General features: G+C 39.0%; 1 protein-coding gene across 2 annotated transcripts in view; it reads left to right on the top strand.

The window, feature by feature from the left end:
• The first annotated feature begins 8,852 nt into the window (after positions 1-8,852).
• Positions 8,853-10,126, top strand: part of Enpp6 (ectonucleotide pyrophosphatase/phosphodiesterase 6) — a 107,302-nt gene continuing 106,028 nt past the window's right edge. For both annotated transcript variants that reach the window (XM_040294294.2, XM_005329226.3), the window contains exon 1: positions 8,853-9,179. In XM_040294294.2, coding sequence (XP_040150228.2) covers positions 8,939-9,179 — 241 coding nt within the window. In that variant the 5' untranslated portion in view covers positions 8,853-8,938. The remainder of the gene's footprint in view (positions 9,180-10,126) is intronic.

Below are 10,126 nucleotides of genomic sequence, written 5' to 3'. Positions count from 1 at the left end.
ACAAATATATACCCAAAAGCTACGCCCCCAATTCCCACCTTCTCCTTCCATTTCAGTTCCTTCTCAGTTAATCCCTATCAGGGGATTAATCACTGATCAGATTAAGGCTCTGAAACCCAATTGTTTCTCCTCTAAACCTCCTTGCATTGACTCACATGTGAGCTTTTGGTGGACACTTCACATCCAAACTATAACAAAACCACTGTAGTATGAACTGGAAAAGACATTATATATATACACATAAATATTTATGAATATACCTGTGAATTAGTGAATTGATATATGTGAAAATTTATATATATAAAAATTTATATATATAAATATATGTGTGAATTTGTATGTGAAAATATATGGGAATATTGCATGAATATATGAATATATGAGTGTATATGAATATATAATATATATGAATATACACAAATAAATATATGAATGTATATTGAACATAAGTTTATGAGTATACATATGAAATAGATCTTAGTTCCATCCACTTAATATGAGGAATTTATTACCATGCCCTCTGTGAGGAATGGAGGAGATTTCAATGTCCTCTGCCCCGTGAGTGAGTAGAGTTGCTCCCTTGAGGGGAATAGATCCCCTGTTCTTCATCCCTTGAGGGATGTAGGTCCCCATGTCCTGCACCTGGTGAGGGGAGTAGGCCCATGTATCCTCCACTTGATCAGGGGAGTTAATCCCTGTAACCTCCATTTGATAATTTCCCATTACACAACATTCCACTTCAATCCCCTAAGTACAAAAAAGGAGAAGATATATATATATGAATATATACAAATATAAATATATGTGTGAATATGAATATGTATATAAATATGTGAATATGAATATATAAAAATATGTATATGAGTATGAATGAGTATGTATACAGTATGTGTATGAATATGTATATGACTATGAATGCCTACATGAATACATATGTGAGTATGTATATGAAAATACATATGAATATATATAGTTTACATTAAATATGTATATATGTGTGTGTGTGTATATCTATATCTATCTATCTGTAGTGTGTGTGTGTGTGTGTGTGTGTGTGTGTGTGTATGAAATAGATCCCAGTGCCTTCCACTCAGTATGGGGAATGGATACCTGTGTCCTCCTCTTGATGCAGGGAGCAGATTTACATGCTTTTCTTCATTTGAGGAGAGTTATTCCCATTGGGGAAAGTAGGTCTCTGTGTCCTTAACCTCTTGAGGTTTATAGATTCTCATGCCCTCCACCTGTTGAAGGGCACAGAACCATTTATTCTGCACTTGATCAAGGGATTTAATCCCTGTACCCTCCATCTGATTACTTCCCATTCTAGAACATTCCATTTCAATCCCCAAAGTATGAAACAGGACACACACACACACACACACACACACACACACACACACACACACAAATAATTAGATCCCAGTCCATTCTGCTCAGTATGGGGAATGGATCACCATGCCCTTTGCTAGATAAGGTGAGTGAGGTGATTAGATCTTCAGGCCCTATGCACCAGGAGGGGTGTAAGATCACGTGGTGGGGAGTAGATACCTGTGTCCTTCATCCCGTGAGGCAAGTAACTAGCTCCCCATGACCTCCACCTGGTGAGTGGAGTAGAACCATGTATCCTCCACCTAATCATGGAAATTACACCTCTATTATTCATCTGATGAGTTCCTATTCCAGAACATTCCAGTTCAACCCCCAAAGTACAAAACTGGAGAAGATATAGAGACTTATATGATATCTATAGATAGACAGATAGATAGGTATATGAGTAGATATTTGAAATAGATCCCAGTGCCTTCCATTCAGTGGAAGGAATGGCTCACCATGCCCTCTGTTAGGCAGAGGAGTAGATTTCCATGACCTCTGTCCCAAGAGAAGATTATTTCTCCTGGGGGGGTAGGTCTCCATGTCCTTCATCCCTTGAGGGGTGTATATCCATGTCCTCCACATTTTGAGGGCAGCTGAACCATATACCCTCCACCTAATTGGGGGAATTATTCTCTGTACCCTCCATCTGTTAAGTTCCCATTCCAGAACATTCCAGTTAAACCCCCAAAATATAAAACTGGAGAAGATATATATATATATATATATATATGAATTTATATATGCATGTATATATGAATATGATATATACATGACAATAATATGAATGTATATATGAATATGAATGTGAATATACATGAAAATGAATATGAGTATGAGTATGTAGATGAGTATTATATGAATATGAATACAGATTGTATATGAATGTGAATGTGAATATATACAGGAATGTGAATATGTATATGAATACAAATATAAATACAAATTTGAATATGGGTATGAATATATATTGTACATCATACAAATATGTATATGAATATATAAATGAATTAAATACCAGTGCCTTCTGCTCAGTATGGGGAATGGATCACTATGCCCTGTGCTAGATGAGGGAATTAGATCTCTTCACCTTTCCTCCTATTATGGGAGTAGGTCCCTTTGTGAGGAGTAGGTCCCATGTGAGGGGATCAGATCCCCATGCCCTTCACCTGGTGAAGGTAGTACAACAATGGATCTTTCACACGATAAAGGAAGTTTATCCCAATACTCCCCATCTGATGATCCCCATTCCAGAATATTCCAGTCAACTCCCAAAATATAAAACTGGAGAAGACATATATGCACATAACACATATATGAATAGGAAGATGAATATATAGTAAATATGAATATGAATATATAAACAAATATATGAATATATAGAAATATATAGAGAATGAAATTATATTAATATATAAGAATATACATGAATATATATGAATGCATATATATGAATACAGAATAAACATATGGCCATATAAATATATTAATATATTTGAATGAACATATGAATAATATGAATAAACATGTAAATACCTATGTGAGTAATATATGAATGATTATATTAACATATATGAATACTTACATGAATACAAATATGAATATAAACATCAATAAATGTGAATATATAAATGAATATATGAATATGTATATGTATGCTAATGAATATATGATATATATTAATGAATGTATATATGTGAATGTACAAATATACATGAGTACATGTGTGAATATATATAAATACATATGTGAAATATATCTCAGTGCCTTTGGCTCAATATGGGGAATAGGTCACAGGGCTCTCCACTAGATGCAGGAGTAGATTTTCATGCCCTCTACACTTTGAAGGAAGTAGAACATGTTGGGGGAGTAGGTTCCCATGTCCTTCACCACATAAGGATAGTAGAACCATGTATCCTCTACCTGATCAGGGTGTTAATTCCTGTACCCTCCATCTGATGAGTACTCATTCTAGAACATTCCAGCTGAACCCCAGAAGTATGAAACTGGAAAAGACATATATATATGTGTGTGTGTGTATGTGTGTTTAAAATAAATATATAATTTTATTTATTTATTAAAAAGCATTTATAATTTTTTTTGAGAGAGCGAGAGCGAGAGAGAGAGAGCGAGAGAGAGAGAGAGAATTTTAATATTTGTTTTTTAGTTTTCAGCAGACACAACATCTTTGTTTGTATGTGGTGCTGAGGATCGAACCCAGGCCGCATGCATGCCAGGCGAGCGCGCTACCGCTTGAGCCACATCCCCAGCCCTATTTATTTATTTTTTACGTGGTGTTGAGGCTCTAACCCAGGTCTTTGTACGTGTGAGGTGAGTGCTCTACTGCTGAGTCATAACCCCTGCCCCTATATTTATCTTCATAAAGAATATACATATATATCTTTATAAAGATGGGCAGCCAGCACCCGCCAGGGAAGTTTCCTGCTCAGAAGGTGCAAGTCACCTGAGAAAAAGAAAGTCTGAAATAACTACTAAAAAATAGAGACAGAGCCAGAAATTAGATGAAGAAAAGCGCCTGACAGGTCTTCCAGTCCTGATAGGAACTGGAACTGAATGATAAAAAAATGGCTCCAGTTCTTTATGTAAGGGAGAGTACATCAAAGGCAGGGATAAAGTTCCAGCGGGAGGATTCTCGCTTCTCAGTGTGGCAGAGGTCTGGCAGTACACAGGTTGATGGAGTTGGGTAGGAAGAACATGTATTGGGCAGTCTCAAACAAGCAGGGTTGCCACTGAGAGTTCTCCGTACCAGGTTTTCCTGCCCAATGGCTTCTACATCATTCTAGTTCACTCACAGTTCACGGATGGCTCTTGGCACATACATATATGTATATATGATTATATATGAAAACATATAAATATATGATTATTAATATATGCAAATATGTGCATGAATAAGTACATAACTGTGAATCAGATGATGTATATGAATATATGTGAATATACATAAATATGAATGACTATGAATATTTATATATGAATATGAATATAAATATGAATACAATATATGTGAATATACATAAATATGAATGACTATGAATATTTATATATTAATATGAATATAAATATGAATACCAATATATATGAATACACATATAAATAAATATATGAATATAAATATATATTTTCCAATTTCCTCTGCTCAGTATGGGGAATGGATCACCAGGCTCTCTGCTAGAGGAGGGGTGTAGATCTGCATGCCTTCTGCCCCTTTATGGAAGTAGGTTCCCCTTGTGGTAGCAGGTACCTGTGTCCTTCACTCCATGAGGGGAGTAGATATCCATGTCCTCCATATGGTGAGATGTCTAAAACTATGTATTCTATACCTATTCAAGAGAGTTAATCCCTGTACCCTTCATCTGATGAGTTCCCATTCCAGAAAATTCAAGTTCAACACCTGAAACATGAAACTGGAGAAGATATATATATATATATGAATGAATATGTAGTCCCCAGTACCCTCTACTCAGTATGGGGATTGGGTCACTTTGCCCTCTGCTAGATGTGGGGAGTAGATCTCCACACCTTCACCTCATGATGGTAGTAGATCCTTATGGAGGGAGCAGGTCCCTGTGTCCTTGATGTAGTGATGAGTGTAGATCCCTGTGCCCTCTACCTGGTGTGGGGAGAAGAACCATATGTTCTCCACCTGATCAGGGACAGAATTAATCCCTGTGCCTTCCATTTCACCATTCCCATTCCATAATATTCCAGTTCAAACCCTGAAGTACAAAACTGGAAGCTATATATATATATATATATATATGAACATACAGATCTCCAGCTTGCAAGACAGTCTGGAACTTCTAAGCCTCGGTAATCCTATGAGCCAATTTCTTGAGTCTCTTCTTGTACATGTACCTATCTATTTCTATCACATTGGTTCTGTCTCTGGAGAAACCTAACTTACACACATTCCTGTGTCAGGATTTGCATCAGTGCATTCCTGAGAGATTATGCATGTCCCTAGCAAGACCTGAAATAGCTCTCAGGACAAAGGTGATTCTGACTATAAGAGAATATTGTTATATTTGCACTGAGTGAAACCCCTGTGGTCAATGACCTAAAGAGTATTGTCAACCCGTGAAAATTATTTAGCAATAAGCACTCAAAATAATAGATGCTGATAAACATTTCCAAGTGAGGAAATCAAAACAATAAGACCTCAAGCAATTAATATTAACCACTTATTTTGATCAATTGCTCTTACCTATTGTCTTTTAACTTTTATTTCTAACCTATTCTAAATCACAAGGTACAAACCAGGTGTCTGACTATAAGCAATACTAGGATTTACTTGGTTTGAATTCCATCTCACATCTCTTTTTCTATATGTATGTATATTAGAGATGTTTATTTAGCAATAATTTGTTGATCTAAAACTTTAGAGAAACTAACCATGATCATAAAAAAATTGATCATGAATATCAACATAAAACAATATAGCTCACACAAGCAATGGCTTCACGTAGCAGCAATATTAACGGGGACTTGGCAACCTGGGTGGGGAGTGGTCTGTGACATTCTAAATTGGAACATGTTTGTTCAGACTTGTCATCTTCAATACTCGGTGGAGCATTCAGAGAGCCGTATTTTGGATGTACCCCTGCTAGTGTCAGAGCAAAGAGAATGGTCCTTTGTTACTGGAGTTCTAAGCCAGAGGCCTGACTTTGAGGATTCAACAATCAGATCCAGCTACTCATCTCAAAAAACAAACAGAAAGGATAATGGTGAAAAGCATGAAAGGAACTTTAATCAGTGTAACTACACTGGGAAAGACAAAGGGACCGGAGACCTTAGCTCTGCCTTTGAGGTGCTGACCCTGACTTTGAGGTTTCATAGACAAGGGGATGAAGGCAAGGATTGGGGGTTTGAAAGGCTGAAGACTTTCCACAGTTACCAAAGCAGGTGATCTTGATTGGGTGTGGCCTGTCCTTCATTAGCTCAGGATTAGTTGGACTGGGCCTTGTGGGCAATAAGAAAGTTGCTGTTGTCTGGTGCGGGGGAGGGGGAGCTTCCACTCTTCAGAAGATGTTTATCAATCAGAATTACTGGTGGAATCCAAGGTGATTCTGAGGAAGGGAGACAGCTGTGAAATGGAGGCAGAAATGTTCTGTCTTTAACCCTGCTTTTAGTTACCTCTAGACATTTACAGGCAATAATTTGTAAAGGAGGAGTCTAAGCCCTTGTTGAACTTTTAGGTTCATCTTTAAAATTCGGAGCATTTATCTCTCCTGAAGTTAGCCCAAGAGTCACCCCAAAAGCAAATCATCTGGAATTGCAATATGATTATAGCTCTTGGTTCAGGTTCCAGAAAATGCCTGAACTACTCAGAACCGGTGGAGTTTGTGTAGCTAGATCTGTGCTTCCTTGAGTCTTGCTCACTATGGAAATAAGTTACTCTTTTAGTTTTTCTTCTTCTTCTTCTCCTTCTTCTTCTCCTTCTCCTTCTCCTTCTTCTTCTCCTTCTTCTTAGTGTTGGGGATTGAATCTAGAGCCTTGTGTATGCAAGCACTCTGCCAACTGAGCTGTATCCCTAACCTCTCTTTTTCTTTTTTTCAGTATGGGTTGAACCCAGGGAACTTCTAACACTGAACAATATCCTCAGCTCTTTTAATTAATTGATTGATTAATTAATTAATTTTATTTTGAGACAGAGTCTTAGGAAGTTGCCTGCGCTGGTCTCAAGCTTGTGATCCTTCTGCCTCAGCCCCCAGATTATAGGCAGGTACCACTGCTGCTGGCTAAAATTCTTCTTTTAATATGTGGGAGGCTTGGTGTCTAGATAGCTCATCAGTTCATTAGTACATCTTTCCTTTCCTTCTTTTTCGGTATAGAACAACAATAATATCCTAAATTTCAAGTAAATAGCATGATAGCATGTTTTCAAACTAATAAGCATTTAGAATAAATTCTTCTTTTTTTCTTGGTACTGGGAATGAACCCAGGGGTGCTTAACCACTGAGCTAACTCCCCAGCCCTTTCTATGTTTATTTTGGGACAGGGTCTCTTTTGGTTGCCCAGGTAGCCTCAAACTTGTGAGCCTTCTGCTTCAGCCTCCCCAGTTCCTGAGATTACAGTTCCTGGGATTACAGGTATGTACCACCATCCCCAATTATTTTTTTAATAAGGAATTTTTTTTTAAAAAAAATTTTAATTGTAAAAAGCATTAACTTTTATTGGCAAAACAAAGTCTAATTTTGTTCAAGTCAGCTGAGATGGAAACGGTAATCTGGTTCCGATGTTTGCTTTTTTGCAGCATGACTTAGAAAGTGACATGGTGCCATGTAGGGGCTTGACTTTAAACATGGCAAAACAAGAGGAGGAGGAAAGGCATAGGCAGAGGGCAGAAGTGGAAGAGGCACTATAGGATTGATCGTAATGAGAGTGGCCCGCGTCTGATTGTCTTGAGTCCTTGTAAAGCTTTGCCTGAACCCTGACACATTTCATTAGGACCCAAGCAGCATTTTAACACTAATAATAATTTCTAACATATATTAAGTTCTTATTATGCCCTTACATATCTTATCAGCCTTTACATGAATTATCTCATTTAATTTTATACCAGAAAATGGAACACTCTAAGAACCCCCCAAATCTGGATACTGGTGCTAACTCTGGCCCTTGCCCACTTGCGCCTGACCTCCTTGGCTGGGACCCATTTTCTCCTCTGCCTGGTATTCCTACCTGAACCCTGCTGGGTTATTTCTACCTCTGCTTTTCCATTTCAAACTCCTGTCCTCCAGCTCATTATCTCATTTTTATCCTTTTAGGACAACGCTGCCTAGACCAACCTGCCAGGAAGGAACTCCTATTGTTCAGCTCTGTAACCTTCTCTTGCTCTACTGCTCTTGTGTGAAACACTTCCTTCTACAAATGGGTTCAGGCGCCAGCAATTTATTTGTAATTGAAAAAAAATAACAATAACACTGAATATAGATATATATGAAGAGAAAACAAGTGGTCGAGACCTTAACAAATAATTTGTTTTTAAATGCCACAGCTACGGCAATAATGCTGGAAAGTTCACAAATAGGTCCACCTAAATCTATTGTCTCTCATTTATGTGCTAAGTTAAGAGGCTTGGATTCCTAAATTGTAAGTGAAGCAGACAGAACGTTTAAATCAGGCAGAGATGGTGGGAGGACAGCAAATTAAAAGATTGTCCTTTCCTTGGCTCCTCCCTTTGGTTAGCGCAACTGTGTAGTGTTCACTTTGTCATCTTCTAAAATTCCTCCTCTCGGTGCCCGTATGTATTTCTGGAACATTCACCAAAAACAATGACTGCATTCCCTCCTCGGGTGCTAATTCTGGGTTGTTTGGGAACCCAGCTTATCTGATGGGAGTTGGGTCTCTAGACTTTGTTGGGTGAACAGAGATGTTTTTAAAAGGGGTTGCTGTCCCTTTAAATTTTGAAAGTGAACTTGGCTCAGGAAGGCCAGCAGCTAGCTCAAGGTCCAGCCCCTAGAAGAGAGAATAGCTACAGATTCTCCATCCTCAGTCTTTGCAAGGGGACGGCTGTGCCGGGCTCTGGCAGGCTCCTGGCAGCATGGCAGTGAAGCTGGGGTCCCTTCTGCTGGTCCTTGGGCTCAGCCTGGCTCAGCCAGCCTCTGCCCGCCGGAAGCTCCTGGTGTTTCTACTGGATGGTTTTCGCTGGGACTACATCAGCGATGAGGCTCTGGAATCATTGCCTGGTTTCCAAGAGATTGTGAGCAGAGGAGTAAAAGTGGATTACCTGACTCCTGACTTTCCTACCCTCTCGTATCCCAATTACTACACCCTAATGACTGGTGAGTACTGAGTCGCCCTCTTGGAGGGAGGGGAGGTCTAGAGTCAAGCAGGACACCAAAGATAGACAAGAATCTGTTCTTGCTTAAGATATCCCCCACCCCCCACGTTTGTATTTCCCCTCCCCAATTCTCCCAAGGACCTGTTTGGGATCCTCAGGGTGGAAAAGAGAACTATAGCAATCAACGATATGGGGGCAATTTAAAAAGTGATTATTTGTTAACACAAATCAAAGTTCTAGCTAACCCTGGGTTTCTAAGTTCAAGTGCAAGAAATGGGCAGGTCTCTATGTGCCAGTGCCAAATTCCTTCTGTCCTTTGCTATGTGCCTGTCATCCTTGAGTTATGTTAGCTGGTTTACCAACAGGTTAGACTGTGAAAATGACCCTTTGAGACTCCTCAGAGGAAAGTCCTAGACTTCCTGGGCGACTTGGAAGCATTTTTAGGTCACACCCTTTGGTATTGCTTAGCAATGCCATTTCTTCCTCTTTTGCCTTTTTGGGTCAGGTGAAATGACATAGAGACCAAAAGAATTGTAGAGTTGAGATTCCTCCCTTTCAACCTCCAGCATCTATAAAAAGCAAGCCAGCCAACAAATGCAACCTTGAGAAAACAAACAAAAGTCCAGCTAACCCAGACTGCCTGGGCTGGGGAAGGTGGATTTGCCTTGGGTCATGTTTAGGTGGCTTCTGTCTGGAATTGCCTGAGCTCCAAATGTGTCAATGAACCGAACCTCTGTCTGTGCAAAAGTATGTGTAGCCCTCTTTCTGCTCATGTAGTGGGATCCCCAGCTTCTGGTTTGTTTTTCAGCTAATCTTTTTAAGGGCCAGCAAGAGGTTCTCAGAAAGAATTTAGCAAACTATCCAGGGAGGTTTTTAAGAATGCACTGTTATTACTGGTTATGCAGAACTTAACTATGTGCTTGGAACCCAGGGAGAACTTTGTAAATT

Source organism: Ictidomys tridecemlineatus, chromosome 14, assembly GCF_052094955.1.
Source record: "Ictidomys tridecemlineatus isolate mIctTri1 chromosome 14, mIctTri1.hap1, whole genome shotgun sequence".
In the NCBI taxonomy this organism is placed as follows: Eukaryota; Metazoa; Chordata; class Mammalia; order Rodentia; family Sciuridae; genus Ictidomys; species Ictidomys tridecemlineatus.
The sequence above is the reverse complement of the archived record's forward strand: the minus strand, read 5'-3'. Positions and strand labels throughout refer to the sequence as shown.